Source organism: Pyrus communis, chromosome 6 (assembly GCF_041283825.1).
Source record: "Pyrus communis isolate YQ-2024b chromosome 6, ASM4128382v1, whole genome shotgun sequence".
NCBI classification, from domain to species: domain Eukaryota; kingdom Viridiplantae; phylum Streptophyta; class Magnoliopsida; order Rosales; family Rosaceae; genus Pyrus; species Pyrus communis.
Genome location: NC_142570.1, coordinates 19517422 through 19538644, shown reverse-complemented (window position 1 = coordinate 19538644; position 21223 = coordinate 19517422). Strand labels below are relative to the sequence as shown.

The 21223-nt window shown below is 37.9% G+C and overlaps 2 protein-coding genes across 2 annotated transcripts; one reads left to right on the top strand and one right to left on the bottom strand.

The window, feature by feature from the left end:
- Positions 1–11972: 11972 nt before the first annotated feature.
- Positions 11973–14258, bottom strand: LOC148696403 (basic blue protein-like). The gene is made up of 3 exons (XM_088695206.1): positions 14186–14258; positions 12802–12960; positions 11973–12175 (listed from the first exon to the last, which is right to left on the bottom strand). Exons 1-3 carry the CDS (start codon positions 14256–14258, stop codon positions 11973–11975), a joined length of 435 nt encoding a protein of 144 aa, XP_088551332.1.
- Positions 14259–16310: 2052 nt separating this feature from the next.
- On the top strand, positions 16311–21008 carry PSD1 (phosphatidylserine decarboxylase 1). The gene is made up of 12 exons (XM_068450269.2): positions 16311–16619; positions 16885–16973; positions 17512–17565; positions 17703–17768; positions 17972–18032; positions 18191–18300; positions 18411–18664; positions 18760–18866; positions 19157–19224; positions 19775–19852; positions 20242–20364; positions 20708–21008. Exons 1-12 carry the CDS (start codon positions 16460–16462, stop codon positions 20867–20869), a joined length of 1332 nt encoding a protein of 443 aa, XP_068306370.2. The 5' UTR covers positions 16311–16459; the 3' UTR covers positions 20870–21008.
- Positions 21009–21223: the final 215 nt, after the last annotated feature.

The window sequence follows — 21223 nt, the reverse complement described above, 5'->3', positions numbered from 1 at the left end:
GAGTCTGAATGGACGATAACTTTCCCAACATTGTCAACAAACTTGGTGCATGCATCGACATCTTTAAGTAGGTCAGCCTTCAGCAGCGCACAAACTTCAGGAAACTCTCCAACCTCAGACTCAATGGATTTCTCACAATTGCCTGGTGCAAGCAGATTTCCCTTTCTCAGCAGACGAGTCAGCCATGGAAGAAGGAGAAAGAGGCCCAAACACCACTTTAGCAGCAAAATCCACCTTCCCACTCTTCATAGCGGCAAGCCTCTCAGAAGCAGAGCTAGACTTAGTTCCCGATGGATGCCTCAATACAAACCAAGACACCAGAGACACCACCGAACTCTTCCGCTGAGCAAGTCTCTCAGTAATAGATGTGGTCACCTTCGGAGCAGCAGGTTTCATAGGCTCAGGCTTAACGGTCATCTTCGCCCCCTTGGGGGAAGTTAGATCAATGATAAGCTTCTCGGAAGCAGACGAGCTCCCACAAGCAGCAGAAGAAGGTCATTGGCTTCTTCTGGGCTGAAGGCTCACAGGCAGGTGACGAAGATCTTTTTTTCCACCCTTATTGGCAGCAGGTTTTATAGCAGCGATTGAGCAAGCCAGCATTTTGTTCTTTATCTGCTTTATCTCTTTATTCGGAAGCAGGCCACCATTTTCTCGACAAAGAGGGCTGAGTAGCCAGCGCCACTCACGGTACTCAGCAGGAATGCACAAGGCAATGTGTACTTTCTTTATATTTGCCGAAGTCTTTGGAGTTGAGCCAAACTCTGAATCTACACAAAGTAGGAAAATCGATCAATAAATTGAAGTCATGGAACAGCTCAACAAAAAATTCAAGAAGGACAAGAATGAAGTAGTTTACTTACCATTGATATAGGTAGTTGGGACACGCAACTCAGGAGAAGAGTCACACTCCCACTCTCCACTCACCTCCAAGGTGTCTCTCGCCCACTTATGATCACCTTTGCTAGAAGCATCGAACAACTTATGGTGAGACCTCAACTGTCCCACACCTTCCTTGTAGCCGATCTCAAAGAAGTACCAGAACTCATTAATGGTGAAGCCAAGATCAAAGAACTTGCTCAAGTTTGAGAACCTCACCATCGCACGAACTGCATTTTGGGAGCATTGAGCAGGCGCACATTTCATAGAGCAAATCACCTCATGGAAAATACGCAGCATGGGAAAAGTGAATCCCAACACGAAGTAATATGGATGGAATTTGATGGCCCTATTCCTAGTAGTGGCACCCTCGCCGTATAGTTCATGCCCGCTATCATCTTTCACCCGCTTAACGCGAACCCCTGACGGAATCACATGCTTGTACACCTTAAGGAAATCCCGAAACAACTCTTTGGAATTGATCTTGACATGTGCAGCCTTCAAGTAACCCACCTTGCTGGAAGAACCGCCTTGACGATACAAAGGTGGAGGATATTTGTCACTTTTGCGGTCGGAGGAAGACATCTCAAAGTCTTTGCAAAAAGTATGAGGAAAAATATTTGGAAGGCAGCTTGCAAAAAAAATTAAAAATTAAAAAGAAATTAAAAAAAATAAAAAAAGAAGAAGAAGAAGGATATATGCATATATATATATATATATATATATATATATATATATGCAAGGAGTAGCATGGACGCGGCCCAAGCCGTATTGCTCAGTGAAGGGGAGGCCCATGCCTCCACCCATCTTCCATCCTCTGCGCCTAGCGCACTCCAAGTAGGCCTTAAGGCCTCTCGGCCAGTCTCTTTTGCTTCATCTCGCCTGCTACTGCAGGCTCGAGCTTGCTTCACCTAACTTGGCCCTCGCCAAGCACATTTAAAAGGGCTAGAGCCTCACGACTCGGCCAACCCAGTGCCCCCGCGCGCTTGCCGACCATGCCACACCATCTGCTGCACTGTGGCCTCCTTGCTGCGCACCACTCACCACCTGGGCCCCTGCCGAGCCAATTTTTCAAGCCCTAAGGCTCCCAAAAATTCAAGAAGAAGAAAATTCAAATTTTTCTTACCTTGGTGCGGTACGGAGAAGAATAACTACAACGAGAGACGACTCTTTGCAAGGGCAAGAAAAGAAGAACGCTAGGGGAGGGGGAGTAAAAATTTCCTCTAGCTTCTCTTCCTTGTTGGGATAATGATTGTTCTCCAAATTTATTTAATCCCCTGCTTAAGGCATAATTAAATAGGTGTAGGGGCAATTATTTTAAACTTTCCTTGAAGAAGTCTATCTCTAAATCAATAAAGAAGATCAAGTTCAAATTGGGAAGCAATTCTACAAGCCTAAGCAGCTTGGGATTCCTACACCTACTATCATTTTCCTGCGTGCAGCACAGTAGGTGTGGGGGCATTTATGGAGCCTAAAATAATCCCAAATATTCTAGAGGTGACACGTGGACTTTTATTCAAGAAAGACAAGATTGCCCTCAATAAATGGGCAGGCTTCTTAGATGCTTCAACGCACAGCTCACACCTCTGGAGGTATCAGCAGCTGAATACGACTGCACACAGCTTATCTGCCCTTGGCAAGGAATTAAAGATAAGAATTAATTACCCAAATCCTATCTTTAATACATTCCTTATTGAAGATTGACTCCAATTAAGTAAGTAATCCTAATTTAAATCAATTAGGGATAATTACCCCATTATCTCAAGATATTATTTCCTATTAACTATATTGGGAATATTTAGAGAATATCTTTCCATTAAACACTATATGGCCGGCCCTAATCCTATAAATATCTCATATTCTACCAAATTTTCAGGGCTTTTGCAACCTTAAAAAAGTCCTACACACTTACTCTCTTAGAGAAACTAACTTAGGTATCGGAGATCCGTTGACCTAACACCCCCCACCTCGTGGGCGCGTGAGGCTTAGGACTCTGATAAAAGGTATTCATTGTTTTGCAGGTGCATTTTCGTCAAGACTGAAGACGACAAAAATTTGCATCGACATATATTTTTTATATTAAGGAAAATGGGAGTTTGGCTAAGCCACACAATATGCAGTGTAATTTGGAATCAAATTTGCCATTCACGAGATTCAAACCTAAGACCACTCACTTTTAAGTGAAGAGGAATATTACTAAACTGTAGTACTAAGTGACAATTTAAACACTAAATTTGTAAACTGAATTTTCAAAGCTCAATATCTGTATTTTAATATAATCATGATTAAATAATATATATTTTAATTTTTTTCCTCTATATCATTACGAGGAGGGAGAAATACAATTTGGCAACTACTTTTTACATTTACCCCTGCTTTTGGGAGGAGGATTCTCTCCCCTCCTAATCTATCTCTTATTCTCTCCCCTCCTACTTGAATGGTTACATTTAAGTCACATCAACATCTTATATTGATTTTTTATAAAGACAATATGACAAAAAGCAAAGTGTGAGGGGAGGGGAGGGAAAAGAATGAGAATAGGAAATGAGAGAATCTTACTCCCTGCTTTTGCTAGTGCATCTTCAAATAGTGCGGCTTTAAGAGAGAGTGATTAAGGTTGGGTTTAGTTCAAATCGGTTCGGTTTTTTGCCAAAACCGAAACTGAACCGAAATTTTGGTTAAGTTTGGTTCGGTTCATTTGTTTTCAGTTCGGTTTTGGTTTTTTATTTTTTATTTTATTTTTTTATTTTTTTAATGAAAAAAATTGAAATTTTAAATTTTAACATCTCTAACACAATCATAACATAAGCATTCCAATTAGAATCAAAGACAATGAAAATAAACATTTAAAGTTCAACTAAAATCATCAATCAAGTCTTACAAAGTCCAAACTAACAACCCCACAACACAAAAATCGAACAAATGACTTAGAAAGTTAAATTGTATGATGTTGTTCAAAGATTAGGGTTGTTTGCTTGTAACCATGTGTTGACAACTTGATTAGTAAAAGTAATGAATGGGTGGATTTATTTAGTGTGTGTTGGATTCTTTTCCATCACAAATTACGCAAGTAATTTTCCCGAAATAAATGTTTATGGATTCTGTTACATGTTATATGATAGTAGATTTGGAAAAGGAAGTTGGGGCAGAAGTAGACAGTGCTGTGGAGATGGATGTAGGTACTTCGGGATAAGGTCTGGTTCCGGAACCTTATGTGAAGGAGAAATGATAGGTTAGGGTTTAGAGTTTTTAAAGATTTTTTTTTAATATTTTGGGCTTAAAGATTGGCAACACATTGGGGTTGGCACATTTAAGCTTACAAATTGGGTTTAGAAAATAAAACCCAAAATAGATAAATAAATAAGTAAATAAAAAAAATTAATTTAATTAATTCGGTTCGGTTTGATTTGGTTTCTAGACCATTGAAACCAAAACCTAACCAAAAGAATTCGGTTTGGTTCGGTTCGGTTTTTTCGATTTCAGTTCGGTTCGATTTTTAGTTTTTTGAACCCATCCCTAAGAGTGATAGGAGCCATTGCACAGGGCCCCAATTGATCAGGGATTCCCAATGGTTTTGCACTCCATAATGTATTATATGTGGGATCATGACTTTTTAAGGCCCGCGTAAGGCTGATCAGAATGCCGGTATCTTAGAAGTTCGGTTGTAGACTCGACAACTCCGAGCGAAGCTGAATCAGACAGAACAACGGTGCCACCATCACCTATTACGGGCAATAGGCGAAATCTTATCGACTCCACTAGACCAATATTTGTTCCGTGAGACATGAGATTTGATCCTGATATGGGGTCAACAAATCCTTCATAAGTCTTGGAGTTCCATCAAAAGGCTTATGGTATTAAAGAACCCTATGGATTGAAGATCATGAGTTGAACACTAAAATGATTAACCAATATTTAGTCACTAAGAAAGATCATTCATCCTCATGACTCATGAGGGATATGATGAATTGATACTTGGTCCAGAAATACCATATCTTAGTGAAGTATGTATCTTCCTATATTTAGCACGATACGTTGAATCAGATATTACATTTCTTGGGAAGCACAATACCAACATATACATATTGGATGAAATGAAGCTCCGGAAAATTATAGACATGTGTTTGTTATATTCCAAAGAACTCACTAATAGCCAATGTCTTATTGGGCAAGAACTCACTAAAGTGTTTTTGTATAAATCGTGAATTGTTTTTTCTTATTTACTAACCTCATCAATATAAGACTAAAAAAATATTAATGTTTTTGAGTCTTTAATGATATGTACAAGTAATGAATGAACACTAAATTAAACCTTTTGATGACACGTAATATTATTTGCAAATTTGGTCTAAAAATTTAGTCTACACATTATTTTTTGTTGAAGATTAGACTTGAATTGGAACAGATATTTAAAAATAGCAACCCACATAGCTACTAGCTAGTAAATAAATTAACAACCAAACAAAAATTTGTAAAAATTGAAAAAAAAAATAAACATGCACATAGCATTTCAAACTTAGGACCTCTCGTTAATTTTAAACAACAATAACCATTGCTTCTAATTAAACTTCTTGATCATTTAGCCAAATTTTATAAATTTATACTGTTATGAAAAGAAATTTGTAAAAATTGGAATGTAAATAAGCACACATGGTGTTTTGAACCCAATACCTCTTCATTCATTTTAAATAGCAAATCCACTAGTTCTAGTTAAATTTCTTTGTCACTAAACCAAATTTTATAAATTTATACTCTAAGAAAAACATATATAAATATATCACCCTGATAATTTTGGTGCCCCCAATTTTTTTGGGCCCCCGACGGTTGCCCTGCCAGCACTGGGCCTGGGCCGGGCCTGACACACATTCGTATGACAAGCTAGTTATAATTAAGGTTCTAAAAAACGCTAGGCGCTAGTCGGGCGGCTAGGCGGCTAGGCGGGGTCTAGGTGGGCACCTAGGCGGCCTAGGTGGATTTAGGTAAATTTATTGTATATCTTGTAAATAAGTGCATATTGACACTTTCAAAAAATTAAACTTGTATGAAATCTATGGATAAGATAATAAAAGAATAATAAAATGCAAAAAGAATATCCAACAAATCCAAAATTTAAAAACACATTAAGCATATATGTCATAGAACCATGGTGAGGAGTATTGTAGGATGACACATGTACAATAAGTTCCCAATTTTAAACCACACAAAATGCAAAATAGGAGGAAAATAAGGAAATATAGTAACGTAGATAGGAATTTTTTTTTTAATTTCAAAAAAAAAAAAAAAAAAAAAAAAAAAAAAACCTCCTAGCCTCCTAGCCGCCTAGAGCCACCTAGGGCTGCCTTGCCCACCTAGGCGCCGCCTAGACCTCAACCGATTTTTCCAACCGATTTGCAAGAAAACGCCTCGGGTTACCACCGCCTAGGCGGCCCCCTAGGTCGTTTTTTAGAACAATGGTTATAATCATGAAGAGCATCTAAGAATATGCTACATTGGTCATATGAGCAAAATATATTTTTGTTTCCTTTAGACCATCCATTCATCTCATGAGTTATTATTAGAGAAGTTCTAAAGAGACAGTCAATTGAACATTTGTCATCTCATGAGTTATAATTGGAGAAGTTCTAAAGAGATATTCAATCAAAACGACCATCCAAGGTAGAGTATTGTAAATATGGATGACCATCTATTATTTGGTTAAGTGGATGGCCCTACCTTTACAAATTGCCAAAGAACACAGCAAGAGAAGAGGGAAGAAATACATAATGGGTTGCAGAGAAAAAACATCAATTAGTTATATACCAAGGCTAGAGGGAACGAGAGAAATAATGAGAGTTATTTTGCATTTCTACTGTTGCCCCAAGGACGTAAGCACACTTGCCAAACCTCGTAAGTACTTTATATTTCATTGCATACATATCCTCAATCTAACACCCTGTTGACGTTTTGATGTATATTTCATGAATAAAACAGTTACAAGATGCAGCATATATGGAAGAAGAAATAAGAAGAAGAGAGGAGGGAAGATGGCAGCTAATGCCAACATCATGATGACCTGAAATCCCTCTAAACTTAATCTATTATCCAGCTTTAGCTTTTACAGCAAAAAGAGCCGAAAGCAATGGATCAAAACAGTAGGTGAGAGGGAGGACCGAAGATAACAGCTAGGCAATGACACAAGCTGAGCTGTTTCTCCATCACCACTAGACACCACTTGTTATTCTTCTAATATTTAACCCTACTTTTAATAAGGACATCCAATACTCCCCCTCAAGCTGGATCCAGTAGGTTGATGGATCCAAGCTTGGAGAGGAGTCTTTGAAACTGATGAGAAGCCAGAGGTTTGGTGTATATATCAGCCAGCTGATCGAAGTTTTTTACATAATGTGTCTGAATCACCTGCGACTGTACTTGTTCACAGACATAGTGACAGTCGACTTCAATATGCTTCGTCCTCTCGTGAAAGACGGGGTTTGATGCTATGTGCATGGCAGCCTGGTTGTCACAAAATAAGGTCATTGGTTGAGCTGTGAACACACCTAACTCACATAAAAGTCCTTTTAGCCATATCAGCTCACACGCGGTTGAGGCCATTGCACGATATTCAGCTTCGGCACTTGATCTTGCGATGACAGTTTGTTTCTTGCTCTTCCACGTGACCAGGTTTCCACCAACAAAGGTACAATAACCAGTGGTGGACTTGCGATCGATTGCGTTTCCTGCCCAATCAGCATCACAGTACCCCATGATTTGAGTGTTGTCATTCTTTGCCATGAGGATGCCACGACCAACAGACCCTTTTAAGTAACGTAAGATTCTTTTGACAAGGTTCAGATGCTCGATGGTGGGAGAGTGCATGAACTGACTGGCAATACTTACTGAATGTGAGATGTCTGGTCTGGTGATCGTTAGGTAGATCAGCTTGCCGACAAGCCTCTGATATAAGCTGATATCCGAGAGTGGCGTGCCTCCCAAGTCAAGCTTGAGCTTGCTATCAAGAGGGGTAAGTGCAGGCTTGGCATCACTCATATTGGCATCTTTAAGTAGGTCCATGACGTACTTTCGTTGATTAAGAAATAGTCCCTTGTAAGAAGATGCCATTTCGATTCCAAGAAAATACTTCAACACCCCAAGATCTTTAACCGCAAATTGTTGTTAAAGTGACTGTTTGAGTGTGGTGATTTCAGCAGCATTATCACCTGTAATTATTAAGTCATCCACATATATCAACACAACTAATTTGCTTGCAGCTCTTGTGCGAACAAATAATGATGAATCTGCATTACTCCTTTTGAAACCAATGCTATGAAGAACTGTACTTAGTTTTGCATACCAAGCACGTGGTGATTGCTTCAGTCACTTACACACCAAATTAGGCTCTTGGCTTTGAGGGTGTCTTGGTGGCAATCTCATATAGACTTCTTCTTCAAGATCACCATGTAGAAAGGCGTTCTTCACGTCCATTTGATACATAGACCAACCTTTATTGACGGCAACAGACAATAGAACCCTTACTGAGTTCATTTTTGCAACAGGAGCAAATGTTTCCTTGTAATCCACCTCAAATGTTTGAGTGAATCCTCGAGCCACCAGCCTGGCTTTATGCCTCTCAATCGAACCATCAGAATTAAACTTGATCTTATAGATCCACTTACAGCCCACTGCCTTTTTTCCTTGTGGAAGTTTGGTGATGCTCCAGGTTTTGTGTTGGTCTAGTGCTTTGAGTTCATCTCTCATTGCTTCTTTCCACACAACTTGATTATTAGCCTCATAAAAGTTTTGAGGCTCACTGTGACTTGAAATGTTGTTAAGAAAGGCAGCATGAGATGGAGTTACCTTTTGATACGACACGCAATTTGAAATTGGATGCCTCGGTTTATATGTGACAAAATCTTGAAACCTTGTGGGAGGTTTTCTATCACGCCGAGGATTGCGTCGAGGTACTGGGAGGTTTGTCTCATCCTCGTTCAAATTGTCATCCACACCTTGAGGATTTTCTATGTTGCCGTTGTCATCATCATGCACCGAGTCATCATCATGCACAGAATTATCAGGATGAGTACCTTCATTATTGACTTCAATGGGAGGTGTAGAAGTACAGATTCTTGGTAGAGGAATTAGGTCTAAGATGCACTCCCCCTGACTTGTGGCTTCATGTGATTTGCTGAAAAAAAAGTTAGCTTCATGGAATCGTACATCTTTAGATACAATTATTTTTCTTAGTTGAGGATCATAACACTTATATCCTTTTTGTGTTGATGAATAACCAAGAAAAATACATTTGAGAGCTCTAGGGTCCAACTTATCTCGATGGTGTGATTGTATATGAACAAAACAGACACAGCCAAAGACTCTAAGATGTGAAAGGTCGATTTTTCTTCCTTTCATGACTTCAAGTGGAGATTTAAACCCTAAGACTCGGCTAGGAAGTCTATTGATGATGTACACAGCCGCCATGACTCATTGTGACCAAAATCTCTTTGGTACGTTCATTTGTAACATTAATGCTCTCGTTTTTTCTAGAATGTCACGATTTTTCCTTTCAGCTACACCATTTTGTTGAGGTGTGCCGACACAACTTGTTTGATGCATGATACCATGCTTGCTCAAATATAATGACATGATATGGGACATATATTCGGTGCCATTGTCAGATCTTAAGGTTTGAATTTGAGAGGAAAAATGGTTCTTAACAAGATTGTGAAAATCCTTAAAAACTTCAATCACTTCACTCTTAGACTTTAAAAGGTACAACCATGTGGCTCTAGAGAAATCATCGACAAAAGTTACATAATACTTATAACCATCAAAAGATTCAAACGTTGGTCCCCATACATCTGAGTGAACTAGTTCGAAAACTTTACTAGTCCTAGATAAGGATGAGGTAAAAGACAATCTGGTGGCTTTAGACAAATGACATGTTTCACACGAAATTAAATCATTCCCTAAGTTTGGAAACAAGGAAGACAAAACAGGTTGGGAAGGATGAGCTAAACGTTGATGCCACAATTGACTATCTTGGGATGGACTAGACTTGGCTTGAAATCCTCTGGGACTGCTTTTTGATATGTAATAGAGGCCATCTAGGTAAAACCCTTCACCAATCGTCTTCTTGGTGAGGCAATCCTGAAAAATGACATTGTGAGGAGAGAAAATGGCCAAACAATTTAAGGTATTGGTGATTTTTCCCACAGATAGAAGTTGAAATGGAAAAGAAGGAACAAATAAGGCTACTGACTCAATTTTGTCCGATATTAAGTTTATATTTCCCTTCCCTAAAACCTTAGAACTCTCACCATTGGCAGTTGAGACTTGAGACGATTTTGAAAATTTTTCAAACTTGTGAAACTTAGAAACATGGTTGGTCATATGATATGTGGCACCCGAATCAACAATCCACAAATCATGCATCATATTTACATTAAGAGCAGTTTTAAAAGCAGTCATGATACCTTGCATGTCATCTTGGGCCATGTGTTGTGTTTCTGTCAGAAATCCAGCAAACTTGTCTAGCAAAGCTATTGAATTTCCATCTTCAAAGCCGACCGTTTGGTCACTCTTAATCCTTTCTTTCTTGCTTTGAAGATACACTGCAAACTCATTTATGAGTGCAGCTGGATTTGCAGTGAAGCTCTTGAGTGCATCAGACCTATGAGAGGTTGAGGTAGTTGCATTGTTGGCTCTATGTGGTGCACGGTTCAGTCTTTGTGAGCCCTTGTTTTCCTTCATGAACTCTGGCTTTAATTCTGGATGTAAAATCCAGCATGTCTCCTTAACATGACCAGTATAGTTGCAGTGTTGGCACTTTAAGTGTGGATTCTTCACTTTGTATTTTCTTTCGTTGGCTATATAAGCCCTTGCTTCAGTTACACTGGTCTTTGTGCCAGTGTTCATGACTTTCCTTCGTACTTCTTCACGTTGGATTGTTGCACATACGCTGGTGAAGGAAGGTAGTTCGGGGTTCATGAGTATGTGGCTTTGTAGGTCTTCGTATCCTGAATCGAGACTTGACAAGAGTTGGAATATCTTGTCTTCTTCTGCCCTTTTCAGTAGTAAAGACGCCTCAGTTGTGTGAGGCCGATACATTTCCAGCTCATTCCACATGCTCTTCATGCTGCCTAGAAGTTGAACAAAGGGCTTTCCTTCTTGTTGTATGTTGGAAATGTTCTTCTTCAATTGAAACACACGTGCAGCATTGTTCTGGCTGCCATACATCTCCTTGATTGTCTCCCATAGTTTGAATGATGATTCAGAATAACTGAATATTTCAGCTAGTTTACGTTCCATGGAATTTAGGAGCCATGACATAACTAGCTGATCCTTGCAAAGCCAGATTTCATAAGTTGGTGAAGAAACATCAGGAACTTCGATGCTTCCATTTATGAACCCTAGCTTGGACCTTCCACCTAGGGCAAGACTCACTGCTCTCAACCAAGGTAAGTAATTAAACTCATTTAACAAGACCGAGCTTAATCTTTGATTTGGATTGACATCCACCTCAGATACGGTTGAGGAGGAAGGTATCTGGGAATTTTCATCTCCAAACGAATAAGAATTCTCTTCCGCCATGTCGGAGATGGAATACGATCAGCTGGAAGAAATGCAGAAGCAGGTTATTTTTCCTGCTCTGATACCATGTTGACGTTTTGATGTATATTTCATGAATAAAACAGTTACAAGATGCAGCATATATGGAAGAAGAAACAAGAAGAAGAGAGGAGGGAAGATGGCAGCTAATGCCAACATCATGATGACCTGCAATCCCTCTAAACTTAATCTATTATCCAGCTTTGGCTTTTACAGCAAGAAGAGCCGAAAGCAATGGATGAAAACAGTAGGTGAGAGGGAGGACCGAAGATAACAGCTAGGCAATGACACAGGCTGAGCTGTTTCTCCATCACCACTAGACACCACTTGTTATTCTTCTAATATTTAACCCTACTTTTAATAATGACATCCAATACACCCTAAAATAAAGTGTGATATAGAAACGAAATGAATCACATTATATATCTTGAACCTTTTGTTCATCAAAATTCTTTAATACTAATTGTAAAATGAAATATTAAAAAAAACAACATTGTTAACAAATAAATCCCTCAGCCAGCCTTAACTGCAATTCTCATTCCATATCCACAGTAATCCATAACATCACAAATAAAATAGGATGAACCCTTCTCTAACACCACACGATCATTCCCAGTTTCATACAATTTCTTAAGATGTTCTTTTGATTTGCATCTTTCGTACCCTTCTCCGTCCACACCCGCTACACGGAACAATGGGTTGCTATATTTGAAAACTGTAGCATGCAAAAACAAAACTAATTAAGAAATAGTATGAAAATAATAATTAAAATGTATAGCTAGTAGATGTATGTATTTCTTCAAGTTTGACGAGAAAATTAAGAACTCGTTCGATAACCATTTCGTGTTTTAGTGGTAGAAGAAAACATACAAGGTAAATGAGGAATGCACAACGAAAAATAACATAAAATGAAAACCGGAAACAAAAAAATAAAAAATTCTTTTAAGTTGTTTTCAATTTCAAGATTTCGTTTTCAATCCTTCTTCTTTATTACTTCCCTCTCTCTCATCACCATTTTTAATCCTCGTTTTCTCCTATATAATTTCCTCATATATCAAACACAAAAGATGAAAACAAGAAACAAAATGATTATCATACAGCCTCTAAACATTTCAGTTTTTGTTGGAAATTAATTTTAAAGGCATGTGGTTGAGGCAACAACATGCCATCTATTTAACTCTCACAAAAAATTGTAAAAAAAAAAATGGCTATCAAACAGACGCTAAATAATATAATCCATGAGTTGGATTGAGAGTGAGATTGAACACGACACATTTGAACTAGAGATCTTATTAGTTTGAAAAAAAAAGAAAGAAAAAAAAAAAGGTGTAGGGATGTTACTCAAGACATCTCCAGGCTTGAAGTGCTTGTCTTTTCCCCAGTTGTTGACCTCAGGATACAACTCCCAAACATCTTTCCGACTGCCTCGGATTTTGTTGGTTTGGTTTGGTATTTCAAAAGGCTTGCATTTTGCATTTTGTATGAAATGAAATGAAATGTCTACAAATAGATAATAAATCAGACAAAGAGCTAAAAAAAAAAAAGAGCAAATAAATTAAAGATAGATCCCTTGATTATGGGAACGACAAAAATATTATAAAATTGTCTCTCCGTGATATCTGCAATATTTTCAGGTCGGATTCATACCATATACAGTGTTTCCCCTAAATTCTAGGGATTAGATATTTGTTTCATGCACCAAATCTATGCTAATTAAGATTAAATCATTTGTTACTATTTTAGAATCCATATAATGTCAAGAACTGAAAATGGAAGAATGGTGTTGTAAATATTGTTAATTATGTGATTAATATGTAATATGCAATCGGTTAAAGAATTTTTCCTCCTTTTTTTTTATTTTTTTTTATTAAAGATGTAAATTAGGTCAGTCAGCCAATGTAGTCACATAGTCCTCCAACGCAAATTGCTTTATTAACAAAACAAATTCTTTCACTTTCTAATTCTGTAAGAAATATTTGTTATTTATCAATATTTTAAGGCATTTGCTTATAAATGAAGCACTTGTACTCATAATTTACTTTGTTACAACTTAGAAGTGATTTTTGTGATAGCCTGTCCCAAATTATTTGTACCTTAGGTGTGAAAAGACTAAATTTGACACACCCCGACCGAAATCAAGGCGTGTTGGCTGTCATGTGAGAGTGACGTAGCTATGTGCACAGTGCGGAAGTAATAATAATAAAACAATCATGAATAAATAAAAATCAAACTACTAGATAAACTAGTTAAAGTAATACGCTAGTGTAAGGCTAAGTGTGATAAAAGAATAAACAATACTACGTAAGTGATAACTAGGAAATCCTACATAGAGGATGCTTTGTCAGAACTGCCAAACCTAGGATACTTGAGCTTTTACTTTGCATTTCTCTTTCCATATTTGTCACTATCACTCACTGATCTTTTTACTGTAAATTATCCCATCGACTTTATTTCCTCGTATTTTCACTCTATTACTTCCGCATTGCGCACTCGGCAACGTCACTTTCACGTGACGGCCAGCACGCCCCAATTTTTGGATCGGGGTGTGTCAAAATTGCCCTTGGACGTTAGTTGGTGTTGTGGGGTGTCGTTTAGTTGTTTTTGGTTGTTAACTTAACAAGACACACACACACACCCATACCACTCTTCCGTGGCTCTCTCTCTTCCCTCCCTCTCAGATTTCTTCCATTCCTTTACAATTGTACGGACAAACTTCAAAACCAACCATACACGCACGGATCGACGTCTAGAAGGTAAGATTCGAACTCATTGCAAGTTTCTGAGTTCATATATACCATTTGCGAGACTTGAAACCTTTGGAAACCTCAAGAACCCTAGCCCCAGTTTTCATGCACTGTTCATGCACTAATTATTGTGAGGTTTTTAGGAGTTTTTAAGGTCATAGGAAGCTTTAGAACGTCTTCACGAAGCTCGGGGAAGAATTTTGAGGTGTTTTGGATGTCGGGAAGCTCGAGTTCAGTGAGTTGCAGATTTGGCTGGTATATCTAAGGACTTTCCAGCAAGATCCCGTGGATTTGAAGGCTTGAAAGTGTTAAGATTTTGTTCTACTCGTTGTAAGCTTCATTTTGGTACAAATTTCATGGAATATTCTAACGACGTTAGGTAACGGCCGTTAACTTCTGTTAAGGTTTTAACGGAATATTCCTAACGGCCGTTAAGGCCAGTTAGGGCTTGGCCGCGCGTGGCGACGCGTGGGTGGTCAGAAAATTATTTTAAAAATATGGAGATGTTCGTGAGGTTGAGTAAATCACGTTGGTATATTCAAACACACCATTTGAACATTGTATGAGAAGTTATTACCTAATTTTGGTTATGTGCTTGAAATTGATGTTTTTATATTTGTTTCGCATATAGGTGAGACCTATCCTGAGGACGAGTGCAGTCACTCAAGGCTCGGGGGCTACGACCCTTCCACATACCAGTGAGTGGGCCATATATACCTATATACTTGAGAGTTTTTCTAGAAAATGAAATTGAATGTTTATATGTTTTAAAATGCCATGCAAAGTGTTTGCCTATTTATTTATGCAGTGGTAGTTGCATATATGTATGATTGGTGATGCGGAAGGTAAGTGCCAGGTAAGTTTATAGTTTATGGTTGTGAATTAGTGGTTATGTGAGATGCATTGAGAACTCATAAACCTGCACCCTGGTGTTAGTGCTTCCGCCCAGAGTTAGGGCACAGTCCTTCAAGTGATGTTCACCTCTCGCACCACACACTCATATTGGATCCAAGTTAGGTGCACAGTCTTATCGTACAGACCACTATAGGTGGTTCCGACTCGTTGGTGACCCGCGATTATTTGCACAGTCTTCACATGATCGTAGCACTCGAGCGTATTTATTTACACCCAGTCCTGTCGTACAGACCACTTTAGGTGGTTCCGACTCGTGTGCAAGTATGGTTGTTGAGATGTGGATTCGAGCTCTCGATTCAGCCGTACAAGTCACGTTAGGTGGCTCCAGCTGACATATCATTTGCATTGATTAATATTACTTGGTTTACTTATACTTTATGCTGAGAAATTCGTCATGTCATATTTATGAATGTTGTTATTCTGAGCATGATTTCGATATATTCATATATTTTATTTTTTGGGAAATTATACAGGTTTTACAAAGAGGGGTTAGAACTTTTGAGAATGAAATGATTTTGAAAAGCTTTGTTTTTGCCCACTCACACTTTCTGTTTTGTGCCCCTCCAAGTTTTAGGTAGAAGCGCTTTGGTGGCTCATGAGGACTTTGACGGTGGTTCTGACAGAACAACACAAATGTAGGATCACCTTTGGGTGTTGTGTAATTAGTATTCGTCCTACTGGACTGCACTTAGGCTTTTTGTGCTCTGATTATGTTTATCACACTTAGTCTTACACTAGCGTATTACTCTAACTAGTTTATCTAGTAGTTTGGTTTTTATTTATTCGCTTTTCTATTATTATTTATACTTCCGCACTGTGCACATGGCTACGTCACTCTCATGTGACGACCAACACGTCTTGATTTCGGTCGGGGTGTGTCAATTTTCCTATAAACATGTCAATTTGTCCATTAAAAATTCAAGTGCTTCTCCCAAAACCAAAATTGCTTCTATCATTCATAAACACTTCAAGTTCTTATTCAAAGCATAACATTTTTAGTCATCTGGAAACACTTTTAAGCCCCCTAGAAGCAAACTTAAACCGCATAAAAACTTCTATGGCACATGTACACCGTCATCATGCCCTCCTGTGCATTAAACATTTAATTTTACATAACATTGTATTATTAACACGAGCCAGCCAATAATTGTAGTGTATCGGTATTATTAAAATTGCTCCCCAAACAGGCCCAAATCATATGTAGAGGGATGCACATGTAAATAGAAAATTTGTTGAGACGGGCATCCAAAGATACAAAACCCCAAAACCCTGTCCCTGTCATCGTCACCGTCCCTGCAACTCTGAGGCTTAAGACTGTATCTGAATCAAATTTTACAGAGATGGAATTTAGGGTTTCATATGGAATCCCTATGTTCTCTGGCTCCTCACACCTCGCTTACCTCCATAACCAGCGTCGCTGCTTCTCTTCCCTCCTCAAGAAACTCCATAAAACCACTCAAGCTCGCGCGTTTGCCAATGGCGGAGGCGGCGGTTCTAAAGGTCAGTGTTTCACTTCCCGCTTTTCATTCCCGTTTGGTTACTGAGAAAATTTAGCAAAAAGAAAGGATGAAACCTTTAATTTGATGGAATTAACCCTCCACTTTGTCTTTCCTTTTATGCTAACAAACAAATAGAACGTAAAGAATTGGGATTTCTTGAATTAGTTGCTAATCGTTGTGCGAGATCATTGGCACTATCGGTTTCGGATTTAGATTGCGGGATTATGAGCTATTTATTTGTTAATTGTTATGTAACTTATGTGCAGGTGATTCTTTTTTGTTGCCTGGTGCAACGGTGGCTACATTACTTATGCTCGGTGTTCTACATGGTCGTCGGATGTATGAAGACCGGAAGGTATATGTGGGTGAATTACATTCCATTCATCCATAATAAATAGTTGAATAAAGTTGTGAATGATTGAATGAACCGAGCAGCATTTACTAATTAACTAATTAACCATGAACCGAGCTGCATTTGCTAAACCCATTTACTAATTAATCATGAATGAGATATGTGGGATAGTATGCCATTGAACAAAAGACATAATTTGTCAGATGCCAGATGATTGTGTAGCTTGAGAAGGTCCTTTGAGTAAAAGGATCAAATCATTTGACCAAAGCATCCGAATTCAAACATCTAATTACATAGTTACTGTTTTCTGTCTGTCCCCTTTGGTGAATTCTACATGCTATATCTACCATTTTAATGCTTAACACATGAAAATTGAAATTTATGGTACAATACTTTCTATATATTTCTTACATTGTGCTGCCTATTCCAAAAATGGACCTCGATTATTACACTTACATGCATATCCGATCATCAATATGAAGTTTACTTGGAGTTCTGGTGATTATTCATGACTAAATATTTTCCCCCACTTGATTGATAGGCCGAGGAGGCACGAGAGAATGGAGCTGAACTTGAGTTTCAACCAGATGTAAAAGTAATGTCTCAGTTGTAATTCTAGCTTGGTTTTTTTTTGTAACTTTCACGCTTTCACTATAGCTGCTATGTTTTAAGTTCAAAAATGTTTTCCATTTCTGACATTGACGTGAACTTTGTTTAAATTGGCAACCTTAGTCTAAATTTTTAAGGTTGCTGCCTCTGCGCTCCATTTCCAGATGTTGGGGATTATTGACAAGTGTGGTAAGTGATCTTCTCACTTCTTGATTCCTTATGTTTAACGAATCTTTTCCTTTCAAACCTATGTGTTCCATTTATTTTGTACGCCTTCTTTGTTAGAGAAAATAGGTTTGTATTTCCTCTCATTATGTTGCCTTACTTATTTTTTACTTGTGATATCAGATTGAATTTTAAATGTATTACTCACTATGATTTATTTTTGTTAGGAAATTCCAGTCTCTCTCCGCCCGCATGTTTATGGAGCGTGGGCTCGGGCATTCCATTCAAGTAAGATTTTACCTTAAATTTTTGTTGTCACACACCTTTTTAGTACTTTTGATACTATAGCTAGTAGCTTATTATTTTTGATAGAAAAGTAGAAATTTGTGCATGAATTTCAAAATTGTATGATATATATTTGATAATATGGTATGTTTGCGTGTAAGACTTGGAAGAAGCAGCTCTGCCACTGGATGAATACGCATCTTTACGAGAGTTCTTTGTTCGAACCTTGAAAGAAGGTTCCAGGCCTATTGACCCCGACCCACGATGTCTGGTAACTGGTAACCAGCATTTTGGACTTCTTATTGTCCAATCTGTTCCTCTCTGAAGTGTTTATAGTATTACGTGACTTGTATGAATTTTTCTGTGGTGATACCGTGATAGGTTAGTCCTGTGGATGGTACAGTGTTAAGATTTGGGGAGCTTAGAGAAGCAGGAGCTATGATTGAACAAGTAAAAGGTTTTTCTTATTCTGTTTTTTCTCTGCTCGGTGCAAACTCATTTCTTCCTATGATAGCTAAAGGAGATATGCATGAGGAGAGTAGTGAATCAGAAAATACTTCCAGGGAGAAGAATAAAAAGTCATGGTTGAGAGTTTCATTGGCTTCCCCTAAAGTTTGGGACCCTGTGTCAGAATGGTAATGAAATACTTGCATTTCCGTTAATACTATCATTTATCATGTACCAAATTGAATACAATGCAGATTAATGAATACATAAGTATTCTTTGCAGTCCTATGAATGGCCTATTTTACTGTGTAATTTACTTGAACCCTGGAGACTATCATCGTATTCATGCACCCGCTGATTGGAATGTTCTTGTCCGCCGTCACTTTTCGGGTAAGCTTAAAGGCTGTTGGAAACTGGCATGTTGAACGCATTCCCTGCGTCACTTTATATTAACAAATCTTTGATTGTGAAGTATTCTGCCTACTTTCTTCCATTGAAAAAGTTCTTTATCTCTCTCAACATGTAATTGGCCATTTTCTGTATGTAGTAAACCAAGACACGATTGATTGCTCACTTTTAACTTTTCATTTTATATTCTCATGAAGATCAGTTTGGCTTTTAATGTCATTGATTTAGTTCTTTCATTTGCTCTCTTTGTGATTTTGGTATTTACTTTGCAGGTCGTCTATTTCCTGTAAATGAACGTGCTACAAGAACAATCAGAAACCTTTATGTTGAAAATGAACGGGTAAAGTGTTACTTATTAGTTTACAATAACAGGAATTTAACAACAATTAGTGAGATCGAATGTTGATATTGTTTGTTGTATTATTGATTTCATTGTTGTTATGAGAGATGCTTACTTATTCTAGAAAGTAAATTCTGACTCTAGAAAGTAAAGTGTTCCTTGTTGATATTTTTTTTTTGCTTTACATATTAGGGGTTAATGATGGATGCAAGAACTAATGTAATGTAATGAGAAGATATGCAAAAACCCGTTAACGAAAATGCAGGAGATGAACATAACAACATAATAAGGGTCTGTATGAGGTTCTAAAGTGGATGCTATGTTGCAAGCATAAAACGAATTTGATACATTAAAATAAAAAACGTGCATTCCTTGGAAATATGTGGCCTTTTCATCTACCGTCAAATCATCCTATTGCTCCATGGTTTTCCCTTTGTCAGTATGCCAACATGCTTTGTTCTATGTTCAGTTGCCATCTTTCCAGGATTAATATGGGTTCCTTTGTTCTTTTATTGATGCAATTTTGTCTTTGCAATTCTTATGCCATCAGGTTGTTCTCGAAGGTCTATGGAAAGAAGGATTTATGGCACTTGCTGCCATTGGAGCAACAAATATTGGTTCGATTGAGGTTTGGCATTTAAATTTAAAATAATTTGTGTTATTGACTGAGAAGGCTGAACATCAGTTTAGGACACAATCAAATAATGTGCATAGAGGCTGGGTAATGCATAGGGTGGTTTTTCAAGTCACCGGCATCTTTTTTATTAAAGCAACTGAAATGGGGTGTTGCAAAGTTTTGAGAAACGTACAATTGCTTCTATTTCGACAACAAAAACTAAAAAAGCTTAAATAAAAAAAATAAAAAAAAATATTCATGAGTTGCATCTTGGCCCCAAGTGAAGCAAATCCAGATTGCCAGTTGTAATTTTCTTATTTGACCTGGCTGAAATTGGACTACTAGTTTCTACTGATTAGCTTTCTATTGTTATTGACTTTGTCTTAATTTGGACATGGCAGCTTTCCATTGAACCAGAACTTCAGACAAACCAGGCCAGAAAGAAGTTACTGCCCTCAGGGCCTCCAGAAGAACAGTTATACGAGCCTGATGGTATTGGTAGGATGCTCAAGAAAGGGGATGAGGTCAGAGATGTACCTTGAAACTTTTCTAGGAGTTTTATGCTTTCATTACATGTCCAAGATGTAAAAGAGAACGAAAGAAAACTGTTTGGAATATTAAAATCAGATAAAATCTTTTTTCATACTTATGTTATTCTTGCCCCATCTGGTCCAGAATTTTTTCTTCTTCTAACGATTCCCCTTTGCCTTGAACCTCTTTTTTGTTTTATATCTTGTGGGTTTCAAGCACAAAGATGGAAATCTTTCTTAGGTTCTTGAATCCCTTTATTATCTTGATCTGTCAATGCTTTGTGCTTCCATCCATTCAAGGTTTTTATTTTACCTGCCACTGCTTCCATTTATTCAGGTAGCCGCATTCAACATGGGATCAACTGTGGTGCTTGTCTTCCAGGCCCCCATATCACTCTCACAAGAAAAAGGGGATTCCTCGTCAGAGTTCAAGTTTTCGGTGCAACGTGGGGATAGAGTCCGCGTCGGAGAAGCATTAGGGAGGTGGTATGATCAGTAAGCCCGGCGTAGCTAGCTTGTTTATATGATGCATTCAATCTGTTTATAATGAAAAAAAGGAACAAAAGAATCTGTTAGCTATTGCACTCACTTCCGAAATTTAAGTAATATATCATTCATCTATGTGATGCTGCCTTTTACCGGTTTAGTTTTCAGTTACCCTTTTAAATTGTTCCAATTGTGTGTATATATTGTCCGAAACTTGGATGCTTATTGAAGCCTCTGCATCTACCAAGCTAGATAATTAAAGGGAGTCATTTTGTTTGTGTCAAATGCTCAGGAAATTGTGTTTAGTAAGAATTTTTTTGTTTTTTTTGTTTTTAACTTCCCTCTAATGCTTAGGATAAGTAAGCAC